The sequence below is a fragment of the Phoxinus phoxinus genome (assembly GCF_949152265.1).
Source record: "Phoxinus phoxinus genome assembly, chromosome: 21".
In the NCBI taxonomy this organism is placed as follows: Eukaryota; Metazoa; Chordata; class Actinopteri; order Cypriniformes; family Leuciscidae; genus Phoxinus; species Phoxinus phoxinus.
The window spans coordinates 14,499,011-14,518,980 of NC_136896.1; the positions used below are offsets into that span (position 1 = coordinate 14,499,011).

Genomic DNA, 19,970 nt, shown 5'->3' on the forward strand with positions numbered 1-19,970 from the left:
AGTCCTTCCATCTGCATGATCTGAAAAGAGGGAGCTCATGTTCGGTTTTGGTTCACTTGAAAGCTTATGAGTGAGACCTATCAGAGTTAAACCCAGCGTGAATAATGTTGTGCTGAATTCACTTATTTTGAGAGGCTGTACAGGCAGGATCAATGGGGAAATTAAGTATTTTCTGTGGCCCAAATGCCTGTGTGTAATTTTCTGCCAAACCATACAGCGCAGCACGGAAGTTTATAAAGAGCCTCTCAAAAGTGTGGTTCTGTGGGCACGCAACCCCAGAGAGAAAACAAACAGTTGACATAATGCGAAAGCCTTTAATTCGGTCAGGTAGGTTCGTTTTGGACCTCACTTTTGTTTGCATAACAAAGACATCTTAATGTAATGTAATGTTGATCATTCATACATACCAATACAGTGTTTCCTGTGTACACACTCACACTCACACAGAAAAGGAAAGAAAAGACCGCTTTTCTTACGGTAACTTTTTTGACCCTCTCCGCTCTACGTTGTTTGGCTGTTTATTAGCAACCAGAGCCAGCGCGTAGTTCGTTTCTATGGTTACTTAGTAACTGAAAGCAGCGCCGACCAGCCACAAGTTAGCAAGATAGATAACATTTGTAGAGGAAAATAGTTATACAAACTTAGCAGACTTGTTTAGGTTACGTTTGGTGAGTAATAAATCGTCTTATATATTGAATGATTTTCAAGAGGGTCAGAAATAGCTAATTCTTTAAAGTTAAATAATCCTTTGATGTTTGGAACACCGCATATCAGTCCTCGCGCTTTAATGCACGCATTGAAATTGTTTTAGCTTAACCCTCTCGTGTTGTGTTAATATTGTTTACTATTTTGCTTTAACTCTGTTTTAATGTTAGGCTATCAGTGTCCGTCATGGGGGTGGCACTCTCTAGGGCAATTCAGTGGAGCTCTGAGGCGGATAAACTAGAGAAAAGCCCTCTGAATAATGACATTCTGACTGAAATCCTGCTCTTCACGGAGGAGTTCGGCGACAAACACCCACACGAGGCCAGGCTGACATTCAGCGAGCCTTTACAATGGAAAACAACTCTAGAAGCGTCTGATTTCATGTCAGATTTATATGACATCAGGTAATACCAACAGACGGAGATGATAAGAGACGTGCAATTGATTTAGCATAACACTCCATTTAAAGATATCAGAAATAATTAAATGTTCTTGTCTAGATCACTGTAAAACCTCATTTGGTTCATACTGTTGGTTTTCGGACAGATTCATATGCTGAATCAATGCAGAGCTGCTTAAAGTCTGGTGAATGCTTAAGACAATGTGACACCCTTTTTCTTTTCTTTTTTTCAGAGGAGAATCAGCTATGTCCCAGGAATGTGATGACAAAGAACGTCCTCTTCTGCATCTGAGTCCACCTGACATCACAGTGCACTCATTTTACCACCTGTCTAACCTTCTGCTACTAAACAAAGATAAGAAGATGAAGGAGGTCCAGACCTGTTTGGAGGGTGAGCTGCATGGAGAACATGCAATTACATTAAGCACTGTTATTTTCAATATCTTGCTTCCAGTATGATCACATTTGAAGTGAATAATCAGTCCAGTCACAGTGCCTATATTAATTTAAGATGTAGGATGCCAACCACATTGCATATCTGTAATTATGTAAACCTGAAAATAGTTATTGTTTCTTCTTAAAACATAAAATGAGTAAAGGCACATTTACACCAAGGATGATAACTATAAAAATAACGTTCTCAATATAAAGAATAGCAGAGTTCACACCACAGCTATGATAACGGCACAGAGAAACAATATAATTGGAATCACTTTCAGAATGATTTTATCCAGCTGATGAATGATAAAAACATTGACTGCCAATCAGAATCCATCCTGTTGTAAGGAGTTTGAGCATTTAAAGAGGCAGACAAGCATGTGCTCAGGATAAACAGAGTGATATCGTCCGCTGGTGTTGATGCTAATATAGTTATCTTTCTAGTTATCGTTCTTGCTGTGAATGGGCCTTAAGGACTATTTAAGATGCTGCACTATTTCTAGGACTCCAAATCATGTGAACTCCTTTTTTACAGTCAGTCAGATGTTCTTCCATTAGGCTAATGCACAAGATGTTCTGATCGTTCTCAGATCATCCTGGATAATGTGATGATCAGGTTTTACTCAAACTTGTGGCGTTTGTGCAGCTCAAGTGCACCCTAATCTAAAATTCATGTTATTTTTTTAATTCAGTTTTAAATTTACTTTTTATGTTGATAATATAATTTGTAATACATAAAAAATCTGTATTAATCATAGGCTATAATATGTATATGTATGGAATAGCAACATTTCATTAGTGGTCTCAGTCTTTTGGACCACACCATTTTTTAGAGCAAAATTTCCATCTGAAGATTAGTTTCAGGCATGCTTTTGGCTATCATTTAAAGGTGCGTTTAGTTTTTGCTAACGTTTAGCGGATTCTTATTTATCTTCATTTATAAATTTGCAATGAAACAGGGCTGATGGGAAAAAAAACAAAGAATAGTGAAAAGTGTTTTTGTATGATGAGCAGTTGTGAATAAGGTGTGTTTATGGCCAACAGCTAACAGGGAGCCAATGAAGATCATCTTTGGGCCCAGATCTCCTACAATACACGAAGACAAACTATTTAATATCCTGCATCAGCTGGACGAGAATCTGCTAAGCATTGCTGTCAGACCGATCATGATCATGTATGCATATACTATATACTGCCTTTAATCAAAGCAATCAGCCATTCTCATTGTCTTTAATAACTGTATATACTGTATACAAATATATGATATATACTGTATATAATTATAATTATATATATACATGTATATATATATATATACAAAGTACTTGCATTTCTAGCTACATTACAGTGCATGCATTTCTAGCTATATTACTGTTACTGGTTAATGAGCTGTATTTTTGTTCTGTGTTGTGTGTGTGTTTTTGCCCAGAGAGGGCAGGCTAAGCCCAGCAGCTGTTAATACAGAGGTAGATCTGTTGAAGAGATTCTGTGGAACAGGAGAAAACCGGGCGCTGAAGTCTGTGCGCTACACATCAGGTTTGCATTATCCTCACTCTTCCCCCTCTCCATCTCTTCTGCTCACTTTATCTCGTTCTGTCACTCACTCACTTCCACACTTATTTTCACCCTCAATCCGATTAATCTTCTGAGTCGAACTGAGTCGATGTTTGGAGCGAATTATTGTAGTTTTCCGGTGTAATTGAGAGTGTCTGTGTGAGATTTTTTTTTTTTGTCTTTTCTTTTTTTACGTTGTTCAATTGGACTGAAGTTGTTCAGTAATTTAGATTTTGAGGAAAATGGAAACAATTTCTTAGTTCTCACATCTTGACTGTCAGGCATGGCAACAAATTCTGACTGACGCCTCTGCACTGAAAATAGTACATTTCTTACTCAGTATTTTTGTCATGTTTTCCAGTACACATATCTCTAGTAAACATTCTTAAATCAAAATACATTTACTTGTGAAGTTAAATGACAAAATTGATTTCTGAAAATTGAGTGATACAGTGTTTACACCAGATGCGAGCAGCGTAACGCGACATATGCAAATAGAACCTATCATAATCAGTGATGCTGTCTACACTGGATGAAGCATGGTGTGACGTTCTACTTCTGATGTTCACATCAGATCACATAAATGTACTTCTAACAAAAAGAACAATTGAATTTTCAAGCCTCAAACTGTTGCAACAACTGTCATGTCCGATGTAGACACGGTGTGAGTTTATGCTTAAAACAACAACAACAAAAATATATTCTAATGGGGTAAGAAAAATAAACTTGTTTTTCTTTTGAATTATATATTTATTTTTTTCCCAATTGGAAGATCATTTAAAACAAATAATCAGAAAACAAGACTTCACAATTAAAGACACACTGAATCAGTATTGCTTTTCTATTTCATTAGTTCGAAATCAGTAAGATTTTTTGTTTGCGGCAATTACAGATTACATTAGACAGACCTACTCTAACAAAAATTAGATGAACGTCACTAATGTGACTGTTACTGATGATGTGCAGAGCTGCGACAGAAAGAGTGGTGCTGAGTTAAATGTGGCCACTGAACCATCACAGATCCCACAGGCCAACAAGAAATTGAATCAAGAGAGGCTGGTGTCAGATAACTCAAAAGATGGATCTGTAGAGACAACTGAGGTGACAGCCGGCCCCAAAGAAATGCTCATAGTTCCACTTTCAGAGTCGAACCTCGTGCAGGTGCGTGGGGCCCACTTCCCTGCTGATGCAAAACAAACAGTCTGCCATAAATTAAATCAAAACCAACTCATATTAGAGTTCAGCGAACAGTGCTTCTCAAGGCTGTGTAGAGGATTCAGGCAATGATTATGACAATGAAAATACATTGAGAGTGTTCTAGGTGAAAATACCGAGAGGTACTCAAACAAGCAGGCAAAGCAGACCTACGAGGTGGGATCGAACTATAGTGAAACAGATTCATTATTTTATTGAAAGTACCAGACTTTATAAGCCTAAAGTTGCTGTCACATTAGCAACATTTTGTGGCCAAAAAAAGGTCCATTGTCATTAGAGTAGCAATCTATGAAGTCAATTTCTAACCAAGCAGCTTTCTATTGGTCAATGCAGTGAATTTGCATGACCAAATAGAACCCAATGGGAAACGTGTGGGGAAATATTCCGGCCTAATGCGAAATTCCCAGTTGTGTTGAACAACAGTAAATGTGACCGTATCTTAAGATTGAAACTTCCCTGGGAAGTTTATCTTTAAGAAACTAAGTAAATTTAGCAGTTCTGATCATGTCAGTCAGTGCTTATTACCTATGATTAACTCAAAAAGTAAAAAAAGTAAAAATAAAAACTGTCTATATTCCTCTCACTCAGTCTTTAAGCCACCACCATTTGTGGCAATACTGGATATCCTTTAAATATAACATGTCTGTATTCAAGTCTCTGCAACATGGAAACCATTACATATGTCAGATTTCAGTTTACAAAGAAATTCATCAATTCTTCCTCTTTCCCTGAGGAGAACGGGCAGATTTTGCTGTGCCATAACAATCAACTGTTTTTGGAAAAAGGATTGTGGCCGCAAATTTTGAGTGATGGATGTGGCTTCTTTTGAAAAATGTGTCCCTGTATGCCGAGTAAAATTGGGGGGGGGTGCAGTGAGGATGCGCAGGTCGGTTTGGAGCATGTGGAGTATCGGCAGGGGTGTTTGGCGAGGGTGATTTATTTTGGGGTTATGCCTGCAGCAGCTCAGTCCTGAAGAACAATCAGTCATCACTGGCTGGGCTACAGGGAAAGAGTGTCCATCTGTCCCTGTGGGAGCCTGCACTATATGTACTTTCCAAAACTTAAGTTTTATTGCAAACTTTTGCTGTTGAGAGGTGACAACAGTGCATTAATTCAACATTTGACACATTATACATAGAACAAAATATACAAATCTCTAAAGCATAAATCCTGCCTCCACAGATTACGTGTTCTCCAATGGTTGTCGCTCTCCTCCCTGGAGGCAGATGGATGGAGAGATTTGCTCCCTCATAATTGAGACCTGTGACACAGAGCCCACGCTGTTCATCACTTGCAATACTAGTGGAGTTTTCCTCGATGAGGTGAGAAAACTGTCAAGAAAGTAATAACAGTCATTTGGTGCGTCAGTTTTGGATTGCTCTGGGAACACAATTCTCTTGTATGTCAAAGCAAAACACAATTCTGCTACATCATCTGTGTCAAAAATGATGAAATTCAGCTACATAACCTATCATCTCCCTTTAGTAATCAGATTCAGAAATGTGGACATTCCCTCAGTTGATTTATATATTGTATTTTTTATCAAGAAATCAAGTACAGTTTGATCATCTTAATAGGGCATATCCCAACAAGCCTGACCTGCGCACATAGCAGATGGAAATTAATGCATCTCATCGGAATGCTGAGTGATGCAATATGAGTTTTATGAATCTGAAACGTGTCAAGCTGTCAAGGGAGCCAATTTTGGTAGACAATTTGAACATACACAATGTGCTCTTAATGTGTTTGAAAGGTATGGTATACAGACACTTTTCCAAAACATGAGGTAAGCGAAACTGAAAAGTTAAGACATGACAGATATGTGATTCTGTTCCAGATCTGCTTCTCTAGCTGTGTTCAGTGCTTTAAAGCCGCCTCACAGAACTAAATATGTGTGCAATTAATCAAAAGCAACATTTTACACTCCACAATATTTTTCATTCTGATTCAGAGCACCACTTAATTAAGTACATATGTCTATTTTTATCTTTGTGTTTCTTTCTTAAATCTAATTTCTTTCCCTCCTCCACCTCTCTCTTTCTCTCTAAATGTCTATTCTTTTTGGACTCTCTTGTCCTCATCTGTGTTCTGTTCAATGCTTTCTGACACACCTGTTCATTGTACATTTGAGGTCAGGTTGAATTTACTGCAAATGACAGTAAAGTTAATTGTATAGATTAGACATTAAATCAGAACAATTCACCTCTAAACCTCAGCGATTAAGAGCTCAATGTATAGTTACAATATGTCTGTGTATGTGTGTGAAGCTGATGGTCTTTGTGTGTGGGTTGGACGTATATTGTGTTGAACCATTTCTCTTGCTCTTTCAATTGTCTTTTTCAAATATGACTCTATGGTTGAGATATGTATTGTAACCCAATGCACATCTCAGCCAGAAAAGCTAATACGCCACTGGGAATGTCGTTAATCCCTCTGTTTACACTTGCATTATGATTTGGTTTTCCAGGAAATCAATGGAGAAGGTGGTGAAAACTCCTATAGGAGAAAAAGTGAAGCCTACAAAGACCTTGTCACACTGTTGAAAAACATGTCTCCCCATTTTGCTAAGGCCTCTGATGAAAAGGTATTGCTTAACACCACATGAATACCACAGTTTCATCTCTTTTAACATACTGTACGAGTTGTCTTATTTCATCAATTGCTGTTTTAAAACCAATGATTGCCATTGTTGGGTTTCTATGATAGTTTTTAGTTATTCTCTTCCACTGCACTTGGCCTTAAAATGCTCCAGATGGCGATTTATGAACACGTGACAGTAGTTTCATTATAGTGTCTGCTCCACACCACTGGGCTTTAGGTATACTAACCTTGCTCTGGGCAATCCCAACATGTGAATTACAGTTAAGCTCACAACTTTGGCATTAACACAACTGTGGCATACTTATATAATCCATCCCCTGATGTTAAAAAATACATTATTGCTTATTAAGAGGTTCGACCTGTGGCATTATAGGCGACACAGGAGGTTGCCTTGGGCACATAATGACAGGGGGCTATTATAGTAAATTGCAGTTCATATGAAAGATTGCAATAATGTTTTGGGGGGAGGGGGGTTTGGACAGTTTTCTGAGGGGTGCTATAAAATCTCACCTAGGGCGCTAACAGAGCCTGGGCTGGCCCTGCTTATTAATTCTGCATCTCAGATGGTAGATGGGTTTCTGTATCTACCTAAAAGCACTTGAACTGGTGATATGTTTTGTGAGTATTGAATAAGCTTGGGGCTCAGTGGTGGTGGTCTGGAGAGCCTGAGTGTTCAGGCATCAGAGACAGATGATATCATCATGCGAGTATGCTATATACGTGCAGCCATCACAGCCAAAGATGTCACCAAAAGGAGAAGTCTGCTATTAGTGAAATTGATAGGATGTTATTGACAGTACATTGCCCCTATAGCAGTCAGTAGAATGTTATGTTGATAAATTGGCCCTCCTTGATGAGATAATTTCCTTATGATGTAGATGGGTGCAAGCTAATATGGCAAGTGAACCAATAGCGTTGTTTTGGTTTAGACATTTTCATAAAGCACATCACCGTTGAAAAATTTGTGGTCGGAAAGATTTTTTTTAAAGAAATGAGTGACAATGAAGACATTTTATAATGTTACAAAAGATTTTTAATTCAAATAAATGCTATTCTTTTGAACTTTCTATTCATTAACAATATATCAATGTTTCCACAAAAATATTAACAGCACAACTGTTTTCAATGTTGATAATAATAATGTGTGCAATGCTCCGACACATGCTTGGAGCACTAGACTATTGTGTTCCGTTATCTCCCCTCTCATTGATTCTAGTTTCTCCAGCATTTGCTAATAAAGGCATGAATGTAAAATAATAATAATTTATTATCACATGATTTATCACCCATTTAGTTATTCATTTTAAATTCCAAATATTTGCTAAACAGACTCAGGGGAAGAGGCCAATACTTAGAAACATAGACACAAAAACAGCACAGCTGTCCTTCAACTGGCAGCAGTGTGTTCCTGCTCGCTCCTCAGCCTAAGATTAATCACAGCTGAGGAGAAGAGAGCAAAGGGAAAGAGGGGACAAGCTAATGTCTACACTTCTCTCAGTGCGTAAAGTGTCTGCTTGTCACAATAACCAAGAGAGAGACAGATTAAGAGACAGAGAGAGAGAGATAGAGAGAGAGAGGGGGGGGGGGGGGGGTTCTTTCCTCTGTCATTGTGCTATTTTTCACATCACCACAGTGTGAAAGAATGTGCGAACAGGCCAGTTAGTCAGACTTCTCTGAATATAGTAAAAGATAAATTAACAAATTGGGTCTCCGATAATGGCCTCAAGATGTGGTAAAACGTGTTTATTGTTTGAGAAATGATATCCTATTTCTCATCAGTGACACAGTGTATTTGTTGGAAAAATGTTTTGTTCTACAGCACCAAATATTTAGTCCTTTCTGCATACGATTTTAAAGACAAGAATTATATCAAAATTAATTTTTAAATATACAACATCTTTAAGAAATTACCCTTTTTCCTTTCCTTTTTTTTGTGTGTGATTTTTGGCTGGCTCAATATTGTCCAGATTTGTCTTCAGCTTCATCAGTAGCAGAGCACAGTGAATGCCTTTTTTGTTGATGCAGACAAAAGGTTTCCTCCAACTTGTACTTTTTTCTTTTCTTAAAACAAAGTCTTCAGATCCACGCTAATGTTTTATGCCGACCGTTGGCGGTTTTATAACCAACATAATTCTGTCCTTGAGCAATATAAACTGAAACTCCATCATCGAGACAGATTTCTCTTTATGTTCGTTGCTAAATGATGGTGATGTTATCTCTCGCCGATATAGTTGGAAAATGCAGATGGAAAATAAAGGCAGACAGAAAGATTACTGCTGTACCATATAGTAATGGTTATTGTCTAGTGCTACTCTGCCGGTGTAAAAACCTCTGTCTGGTGTTCCCGTCAGTTACCTTGAGGACAGAAAGTATAAAATGTTCCTTTCATCTATTCATTGTGCATTCAGAGCCAGTTTTCAGACACAAAATAAGCCTACTGCAGAATTTTAACTTTACTCTCAGCAGAGATGTCCAAGTTAAACTCTGTCGTGTCCAGGACAGGCTTCATCTACCTCACTTGAGGAACAGTTCCCATGAGTCTGTGCTCAGTAGCTCTGCTCACCTTCCATAACTCTCGCCTCTGATAAATGTTCGGTTTAAGTGTGTTATCATTCTAAAGCTCTGAGAAAAACTGGATGAGCTGAAGTAGAGCTATGTGCTGTACTTGTTTATTTGACACAATGTCATTTACACATGTCCCTGGATCAACATCCTTTGTAGGTCCTAGAACAACATCCATATCGACCAATCAAAGCCCTAAAAGCATAAGGCAGTGATTGATTAATGGGAATGTTGTTTCAGGAACAACAAAGGATATGTTGATACGGGAACACGTCCTACTTGTGTAAATCACGTTAGGCTGTTTATTTGGTACATTATAGTGATGGGCATAATTGATATTGCTGAAAAGTGTAAGAATATTGTTGGCAACATTTTTTGGGGATAATACCATTCTTATCGAGACAGGAAATGCCACTTCAAATTTAAGACCTGATTGAAAGTGCCTACTGTTAACCTACTGAACAGATGTTGCACTGATTTTTCTACAATGATTTTTCCTTGCCATGTTGCCTTTGGCTTGTTCAGTGGGGGTACATTAAGGCACTATTTTGAAACAATATGTATTAGTGAAGAAAAGGAATGAGGTGGATATTATCTGTGCGGTTTTAGTGTTTGGTTTTTGAACAAGGCTGGATATGTGCTTGCAGTTTGAGTTCGATTATTGGTGGCAGTGAGGAGAAAGACTTTATTATTCTTTGAAGCGATGATGCCAGGCAGGCGGTTCAGCGTGCAAGCGTTTGTGTGTAAAAATGCCCACTAGACTTTCATGTTTTATTATGCAAGCAGGCGGGAGCTCAACCATGAGCGCTAGCAGCTGATGGGTGATGGACAGAGGCCGTAAAGAGAGGGCCATAAAAGTAGTCTGCTTAGACACAAATCAAACCCCTCTTTGTTCTCCATATTTTACATTGGTTCCTTGTTTTCTAGATTTCATCAGTTTGCTTTTCTCTCTGTCTTACCATTTCTTTCTCATGTCTTCCAAACACATTTCTACAAGGCTATATGTGAGAGTTCTCCTTTTTACTCAATACTCTCACCACCTTCTACAAATAGACGTTTATCCACCTGAAACGAACCCGTTACGTTAGGGTGCATGTTGATTTGAGAGCAGATTATGCTTTTAGCTGCACTATGGGACTCTTGTAGCGTGAAAAGTTCAGCAGAGAATAGGCTCTGGATTGCGGCCTGAGTTTTCTGTAATAAGTCTCAGACACGCTCTGGTCCTTCAGCCATCAGTCAACCACCGGACCGTGATTATCCAGCCCAGAAATCCTCAGCGCACACCAGCTCTTAGCCAAATCCAACAGGCCTAATCTCCTAACATATCAGCTGCATGAGGAACCGATGCATTTTCATACAGTACTTTAATTAGATCAGACACTTTTAATCAAACATGCACAGCCAGGGCTGAGCAGAAGGTGACACTCATAAGGGAAAGATATTGTACTGCTTTGTCTGAATGGGATAGGAAGACTGTCACTCTGTTCCAAAACCTAGTAAGCTAGTGATAGTAAGGAATACTGATATAAATATACTGTCGATTCAGTAAGTTGTATTTAGCACGAATGGATTAAATTGATCAAATGTTTCTTGAGCACCAAATCGGCTAATTTTAATGATTTCTGAAGGACCATGGGGCACAGAAGGCTGCCTCACAGGAATAAATTCTATTTTAAAATGTATTAGAAAACAGTTATTTTAAATGGTAATAATATTTCACAATAGTACTGTTTTTACTGTAATTTTTGATTGAATAAATGCAGTCTTGGTCTAATAAGAGACTTCTTTCAAAAACGTTTAAAATCCTTCTGAATGGTAGTGAAATATTATTATATTAAAATATTATAAATTTTATATATTATATAATGTACAACATAATCATTTGTGTATATGTGCTTTTTAGAGTATTGCATGCCATCATTCCTCTCATGTTGCCTGTATTGAAATCAATTGTCATTAATAGTAGTCAGCACAATGGCCCTCATTTATCAATCTTGCGTCGAAACGGGCGTATATGTTGGCGTAAGATTATGCTTGTCCTCCTTTTACCGCCTGATTTATGAAGCTGTGCGTACCTTTGAAATTCAGGTGTACACAATACCTGCCCTTGATAAATGCCGCGGCTGAAAACGATCGTCATTAGATTAACACGCCCCTATATATTCACGTCTCCGCCTCCCCCACGCCCTCATTTTACGCCATGGACACACGGAAGACGGCAAAGAGAAGAAACTTCTCCAGTGGAAATCCAGTTTAAATCGCTGGTTGGTTGAGCAAATTACCTATCACAATGCATTATTTTACAGCACGAGTTTTGAAACTATTAGCGTTGAATTTCGCATGACATCACATGTAATGGCGTGTACAATAGTGATGATGTGAATAATTGCATGACAATTTGTAATATTCTTCTTATTAGTATTATGATTTTGATTATTAATGACGCTTATTGTTATTTAGAAGAAGGATGTCTTTGTTATTATTATTATTTGTATTATTATTATTATTTAAAAGAAGAAGAATGTCATTTTAATTATTTTGTCAGTCTGAATTATTTTTTGGTCATTGAAAGCCTTTCATTACTGAACCCAGTCCGTGCGCACCTGCCGGGCTTAACTCACAAAAATAAACACTGAAGTTTATAATTTCTATGTTGTTGTTATTTTACAGTGGGTCATAATATATCATATCTTTAGTTTGTCAGTGCGTTTTGTGGTGTTAGGAATTGTTTTTCTGCGCATTTCAGCACTAACTCAAAACGTGCGTACATGTACACCACCTCCTGAGCTGGCGTAGGATTTGAGCGTGCCGTATGCCAACGTCCATATTGATAAATCGCAAAGTCACCGTGGTTTTGGTTGTACGCCAGGTGTACGCTGGAAATTTGGTGTACGCACTTTTCATAAATGAGGGCCAATATGTTTTGGAATAGACCTCTTTTGTCTTGGAAATTTCTTTCCTTGTCATCTTCATATTTGGATGTTGCAATAGTTTGTGGTTTGCAGAGCGCTTTTTGAGGTTTTCTCTTATTTGATATTCAGGCTTCTGTTTGGGGTGCCATACTGGAGAGTTAACTCTCCCTACTTGTTCTTGGACAGGTTTTATTACTTCAATTATAAAATGAAAGGTGGGTGGAGTGGTGTGAGGAAATTAATATAAATTTGGCTGTTCTTAACTTTGGGCTTCTTTCGGCCAAACAAGCTCATGAAAGGCACAAAGAGTGCTTAGCCCAGCTGGATCCACATTAAGTCCCTTGTGCCATATTAAAAGCTTTTTCCCTTGTGTACTCTTTCTGAACTCTTCCTCGCTCATACTCTTCTCTTTTCCTCTCACCATTTCTGTTTCTCACTCCTGCTCTATACATCTCTCTAAAAGATGGAACCGATGAAGGGCTGATGGTGGGGCATAGCAGGTGCTTGTGGATTTCTTTCTGCCTCCCTAACCATCCATATGTCTCCTGTTGAGCTTCTCACAGAAGTAATAAAGAAGTGGGAGAGAGAGAGAAATATAGAGTCCTTCACAATTTCAGAAAATCATTGTTGCGTTACTTTGCCACAAAGACTTCACTTAATGTGTGCCAAACTGCCAGCCTGCAGTTCAAGAATGTATAGAAACAATAAACTTCTCATATTGTATAGGCAATTAACATAAGAAACTTTGGAAATGTGTTTCTATTTTGTCATTTATTCTCATAACTCAAAGGCAGGATTGTTTTTCTGGCAGTGGACTGTGGAGAAAGGCTGTATTATATAAATGTTCAGGGATACAAATTCATAAGTGGGATTTAGTTTTTATACGTCTCTTTCTTAGAATAAGAAGGCTGTGCTAGCTCAGAGATGACTGTGTGATGTGCCTCCTCAATAAAGAAACAATATGTCAGATGTAGAATGGAAAATATGTTTTGCAAAGCTAAGAGTGCTTTCAAGAAGAACTTTGTTGAACAAAAAATGCTTAAGAAAAAGAACTCTTTTAACTCCCCAAGTCTCTACTTTTGGTGCAGAGGTTCTTTTCCTTACTATCTTGTTTCATTTTTATTTATTCTCTTCTACAGGACTTTGCCATTCAAGATGTGCCATCCACTAAAAAGATTCTACATGTGGAAACGGTTGATGCAGAGGAAACAGGCCAAACCCTGAAGTCTTACGACCATGAGGAAAAGAATGTGCTTGAGAAGGCTAGACATCAGCTTGTGCGGAACAAGCCGGGCGGTAGGAAGAAGAAATTAGAACCATCTTTGAAATGGAAGAACCTTGGCCTGACGTCCCCATTTGAGTAAGTGATCATTCTAAACACCAATGGATGTCTTTTGAAGAGACCCAAAAAAGCCATCACAGCATGAACATCAGAGGTCACTGACTCTGGGCTAGCTGTGGCTTGTCCATGTACTGTACAGCTGCAAAGTTCAGTAGTCATTTTGACTTCAAGAGATGGTTATATGTCCTATTTGTGGCTCTTCTCCTGTTAGTGTTCATTTGTGAAGTCAAATTGGGATAGGGATCGCTATCCATAGTGACAGTCAGCTGATAAAGCCAGAGTTGATCACTCAGACATATAAGACATTCTCCTCCTTGGATTGATCTAGCACAGCGTTTCCCTACCTGGGGGTTGCTAAGATTTACGAGGGGTCGACAAGCTTACTCTAATTTGGGGGTTTAGGGATGAAATGGTTTTGTTTTGTTTGAAAAAATGGTGGAAAGAAGTGAGAGGTTTTAATTACAACCTTTAAGTATTTTGAATGTTAAAATAGTGGTCCCGAGGAAAAAAGGTTGGGAACCACTGATCTAGCAAACAAATCAGCCTCTTTGGCTGTTTCAACACTTGTTACTGGTAAACCTCCTCTGAACAGTCATCTAAGATTTCCAAAACAATAATCTTTTGTTTTGGAGAAATGAGAATTTCCCAGATGTGAAAATGTACTTCAGTGTTCTGCCTTTTGCAGCAAAAGAACCGAATTTGCATTCAGATGATCTAAGGTTTCTCTGTAAGCTGTCACAATACTTGAAGCCCACTAGAGAGCTACAGAAAACTGAAACAGACATATTACATGATGGGAGAGAAAACGTATAGAAAAATAATTATGGGTCAGGGAAAAGCAACAAAGATGCCAGCTAATCCTCTTTTAAAAATTCACATAGTCCTATTGTAATACTTGATTGGCAAAAATAAAATATCAGAGTAGACATACAGTACAAAGCATAAAATACATTATGTAACCTCATAACGTGAATTTAAAATGCTTTTGAACTTTGCATACTATATAGTATGGAAGTAGGCATATTTGGACACAGTGTCTGTCAAACAAACTTTTTTCTTTTTTCTGGTGTGAGTAGTGTCTTGCTATCATCTCTTCCAACAAGATTTGGTACCGTAGTAGTAGCTAAACACTGGCTGTGTCTGATATCGCCCCTATACCCTTTAAAACTTTTTGGGACTTTGTGCCTCAAAAACAAACAAAGTTGACATGATTATGATTCCCCCCCCTCCGTCCCACCCTACATTCATCGAGAAAAGAATGTAGGGTGGGGCTTGAATTTTGTCCATCTAGAATTGATTGGATAATTAATAATAAACACTGCAATATTCTATAGAAATCAAATAATTTTGATTTCATAGCTTTAAAGTGTATAAACGTATTAGTAAGTGTCTGATTGTTGTTGTTGTTTTTCAGTGAGGCAGAGGAGAAGGCCAGAAAGAGCAGAGAAAGCAAGAGGATCTTGGAATACGGCACAAAGTCACCCGCATCAGAGAACAAAAAAAAAGCGAATTTTTCTGGATCGTCTCTGCCAGGCTGCCAGTCTTCTCAAAAAATGTATGCCACAATCTCAGTCCACAGAAATAGCTTTTTCATTGTACATGTGGTATTTCCTCTGAGGTAAAAACTTAACCATTGCAATGGGATCTGAAAAACCCTCTCCCAGGAATAATTGAATGCATAATTGAATAACTCTTTATTCTCCTGGCCAAACATAAAAAAACTTATCCAATCACTGAATTGGAAATAAAGGCTCACTTTCAGGGCAGATTATTTCAGCTGTGGATAAGTATTCATTTTATAGCCTTTAATAAGGCCTGGATGAAGCAGCCGTTCAGGTTGATGTGCACACGGAACAGTCCTCTGGTGCTACTGGGAGTAGCGGTCTGTAATAACCGGCCTGTGCCTGAGCCACTGATAACCCTGTTCCTTCTTCTGACTCCTCTCTGTCTGTTTGGCGATGGTGAGCGAAAACTCCAGCTGTCCCCATAACATCCACTGCCAGAGTACACAGTCCTGCCTGTAAGGAGCTCCGGGTGTAGCCGCAGCTTCTCTTTTTCCTGCCGTTTTAAATCAGTGATGCACACAAAAAAAAACAGTTTAGCGTTCTGAAGAACATTTGGATGTTCATTTTACACAAACACAAAATGAATGTAATGTATATCACACTAAGCCAGCAAACTTAAAATCGTTCGCATTGCAAAACACATTCCACACTTCAAGTAAGTGACTAGCACCGAAAGAGACGAGTACGCTGCTTTCCGACAATACAGTTATCTCCTGGAAAACATATCTAAGTCTCTCTGGCCTCTTCTCCTTGTGTACCGAGTTTCATGACTCGTTTCACGATACATTCATTTCAGTAGCCTGATCCGCTTTAACGGCCATCTGCGTTTGTGCGTGCGTGTATAAGCTTGCGATAAAAGAGTTCAGAAATGCACTGATGACCACTCCAGTCTTCCTCTCACTCTGTTGCTCTGTCTCTGTTCTCTCCATCCCCTGCCGTTTAATTTGATGCCATGGCTTAAGATGACACTTCAAATACACCCCTGAGTTTGATGGCCGTTTTGTCCAAGGGTTTGAGCATTAGGCCTTTCAGAGAGCAATAATTCATTCCACATTGGATTCAGAGAGATTTTACCAGAGCTTTGAGAGATTGGGCTGTGTGGTTTGGCTTGCACCTGCTCTGACTCTCCTCCGATTTGATGTATTAAGCTCTATTTATTAGAGAAAGCACTTTTTCTATAATGTCCTGTTATGTATGGATAGTTCTCTTTTCTATCCTGAGAAAATTCTGTGGGAGAGTACTTCTCACAGTGTGTGTCTGAGAGACATAAAATTGTTGGCCAGCTTGAATATTAATACGTCTAATAGGTGCGCGTGTGTGTGTGCACAGTAAAACCCCAGGAGCTGATGACTTCAGCGAGAGTTCATCAGAGGATGAGGAAGATGAGGAACAGCCCGAAAGACGTGCCGAGGCTGCAACCGACCTGCCCTCCGAATACTGGCAGATCCAGAAACTAGTCAAATACTTAAAGGTAATAAAACACATTTGCTTGTATAAATGCACACACCAACATGCATCAATTCCAGGGCTGTCAGATTTTCACTTCACGATTATCATGGGCAAAATAATTCACTATACAAATACTATTGCGATATCTATGGACTTTTTTATTTATAACAAAAAATCACAATATCTAAAAAAATATATGCTATCAGTCACATTCATCTTTAACTTTAATTAGTTTTTTCACAAAAAAAGGAATCACAAAAAGGGAGACGAAGAAAGAGTTTGTAACCATAACTGTACAAATGCCTAGTAAAATAACTGACTGTTGACTGGGGTGTCCAACACCCCTAATCTGTCCAAAATCGCATACTGTCTAGAAGGCACATTTGGTTTGAGATTTACTCTCATATGTGACCATTAAAAAAGTATGTTCTATATAGCATGAATATGGGTAGTATGAAATAAATTCACACATTATATATCCGCCATGTTGTCACTGTCACATGACCTACCAGCGTCAGTTGCCGTTCACAACTTTCCCGTGGCTTCATGGGATAGTTAAGTGTCGATTAAATGCTCACTCCAGAATCTTGGCAGAAGTCATCCGGGTACATTTCGCCTTCTTTTTCGTGTACTATAAATTTTGGACATACTACTCTTTAGCTGTACTATTTTTGTATACTATGTAGTATGGAAGAACAATACAATAGTGTTTGTCAACACTGTTTGTGTCTGTCAAACAAACTTTTTTCTGGTGTGAGTAGTGTCTTGCTATCATCTCTTCCGACAAGATTTGGTACTGAAGTAGTAGCTAAACACTGGCTATGTCTGATAGCACCAATACCCTTAAATAGGGCACTAATTGACCATTCGCAAAGACCCGCCCCCCTTAGTTACTGTCGCTATGTCCGACAAGCTATGCCGCTCTCACTACACACCATGTTCTCACGCAGTGAAAAATACATCGCGGAGCAGAGAAGACACTGACAACGCGCTGACAGACAGGACAGACCAGGTTACTTTTCGGTTACTTTTGTAATTAAACATATTAAACAAAGTCTCACCTTTCAAATTTGGTCATTTTTTTTAATTAATTTAAACAATAAATACCGTTTTGTGGCTCTTTAATGTGTCGTGACAGATTGCTGTAGAGCATCAGTTAAAGCTGCTCGTGAACCGATCATCTCTTCCGTCTAGTTAATTTATAGCATCAAATAAACATTAATGAACATAAGAGGGAATGTTGTTTTAACCGCGGAAAGAGTCAGTACATTCCGTTTTTCAAGTTCAAATCCTCCCATGTTAATCTACTAACTCTCCTGACTGCTTTGTCGGACAAAATGGCGGATGGCGAAGTATGATTGGTCAGATCACCTGTCAATCAAGCTCCCTGCGAAGGGTCAATTGAGGAAACAACAACTTGTGGTGATCTTCGAAACTGTAGTGGACTCATTCAATCCCACAATGCACCACAGTAATGAGTGTACAACTGATGTACGCTCAATGGCTAGAGAATACCCATAATGCACTGTGAGATTCGCACGCCGAATGAATTCTCACGTCTGGCCAGATGTCGCCCTCAGCTGAACCCTCCATCCATCCATTTTCCTAACCGCTGGTCCGATGTGGGTACAGCGTAATATTATACAGGTATAAATTCCTTTTTAATTGATTATCAAATTGTATAATTAAGGTTTATACATAGTTTCCATGACAGCGTTATCTTACTACTGGAGCTGCTAGTTTTGCAAAGTTTCAAAAAAATTTGCAAGGACAAACTATGCAAAAGCGGTAGCCCTTTTGGCACACTCAGTATTTCTCGTTTTCATTTACTCCTTCCTTCAAGTGAACTATATTAGTGTACTTACCGGTATGTGGAAAATAGTGAATGAGGGTATAGGGGGCGATTGTGGACACAACAACTGTGTTGAAATCATCTTCTTTTTCCTTTTTATGACAGGTGGCTACCAGCGTTTAGGTGCAATACTGCCACCTACTGTTTTGGAGTGTCAATCGGTTACTGATGCTAGATTATTTACAATATTATCATACGTGTAGTATGAATATGATTTCAATATTTAATTTTTTAAAACGTCACTGTTATAGTCAATACATATAGTATATTGCGACACCCCTAGTCAATACATAGCCTATAGTAAATCATTTATAGAAGGCATAGGCCTACTGTAGATTAAAAGGGCACTGATGTACACATTTTTAAAAAGATGATCTTAAGTGTAGTGAGCAATAAATCATGTAAAGAAAAACATCCAAGTAAAGTTCAGCCGTAGGTAGATATTTTTAGCCCAGTAAAACACAGGATAATGAATGTGATTTTTCCTTATGGGAGGTGCTCATCCTCTACCAAACGTCAGGAAAAAAAGCATTTGATAACAAAATCCTGTTTGATTTTGGAAAGCGTTTGGAAAGTGGATTTGTAAAGTTAGTTTTTTTTTTTTCCTGATTTGTGTGAGGTGTTTGGGGATGCGTTTGTTACAGTGCTGTTTTCAACTCTAGACAGGATGTGTTTGTAACGTGCCCTTCCCAGCATTCTATCTGTCTGGAAACCACAGTTCTTATTTATGAGGGTTTGTCCAGTAGCGCTCTTATAATGTCATTACCATCAGAAGCCGAAACACAGTCCGTGCCAAACTAAATATCTGTTTTATTTTTGGAGTGAAGGTTCAGTTTTTCTCCTCCCCTCTGTCTTTTCTTCTGCTCTTTTCCAGGGTATAGACATGCGTTTGTATTTCTGGGAGATTACGCTTCTATAAGGTGATGCATGAATGATCGGACTTGTGTTTAATGGCTGTTTATCTAGGGATATTTTTGCAGTCTACATTACCTGAACTGTACATTTACATGTCTTCATGTTTGCCTTTCTGTACACATGTACGGAGGGCAGTTTGCACCAGTGACTACATCCTTTCATGATGTGTTAGTACTATATTAATAAATCGTGCATGTCTTTAGACCGCAAAACATATTACACACACCAAACTCCATTCAGTTATTGCCTGGATGGGTCAAAGAAGGAGCGTTGAGTATAACGGCACGTTCACACATTCACAGACACACTTTGTAACTGCGTCAGTGTGTAGAGGAGGTGGCCACGGGCTGTTTGTCTCACCAGATTCGGCCCAACTGCCTCATTAGCTTGAATTAGAGAAACATGGCAGCCAAACAAAGTTGCATAGAAACATTTTCTCACTCTCCCTTCTTCCAATTAC

General features: G+C 38.6%; 1 protein-coding gene across 1 annotated transcript in view; it reads left to right on the forward strand.

Moving 5' to 3' along the window:
• Positions 1-537: 537 nt before the first annotated feature.
• Positions 538-19,970, forward strand: part of odad2 (outer dynein arm docking complex subunit 2) — a 94,723-nt gene continuing 75,290 nt past the window's right edge. Inside the window, exons 1-10 of the mRNA XM_079594379.1 lie at positions 538-668; positions 876-1,109; positions 1,339-1,496; positions 2,588-2,717; positions 2,973-3,079; positions 5,495-5,634; positions 6,780-6,896; positions 13,527-13,747; positions 15,144-15,284; positions 16,624-16,765. Coding sequence (XP_079450505.1) covers positions 892-1,109; positions 1,339-1,496; positions 2,588-2,717; positions 2,973-3,079; positions 5,495-5,634; positions 6,780-6,896; positions 13,527-13,747; positions 15,144-15,284; positions 16,624-16,765 — 1,374 coding nt within the window. The 5' untranslated portion in view covers positions 538-668; positions 876-891. The remainder of the gene's footprint in view (positions 669-875; positions 1,110-1,338; positions 1,497-2,587; positions 2,718-2,972; positions 3,080-5,494; positions 5,635-6,779; positions 6,897-13,526; positions 13,748-15,143; positions 15,285-16,623; positions 16,766-19,970) is intronic.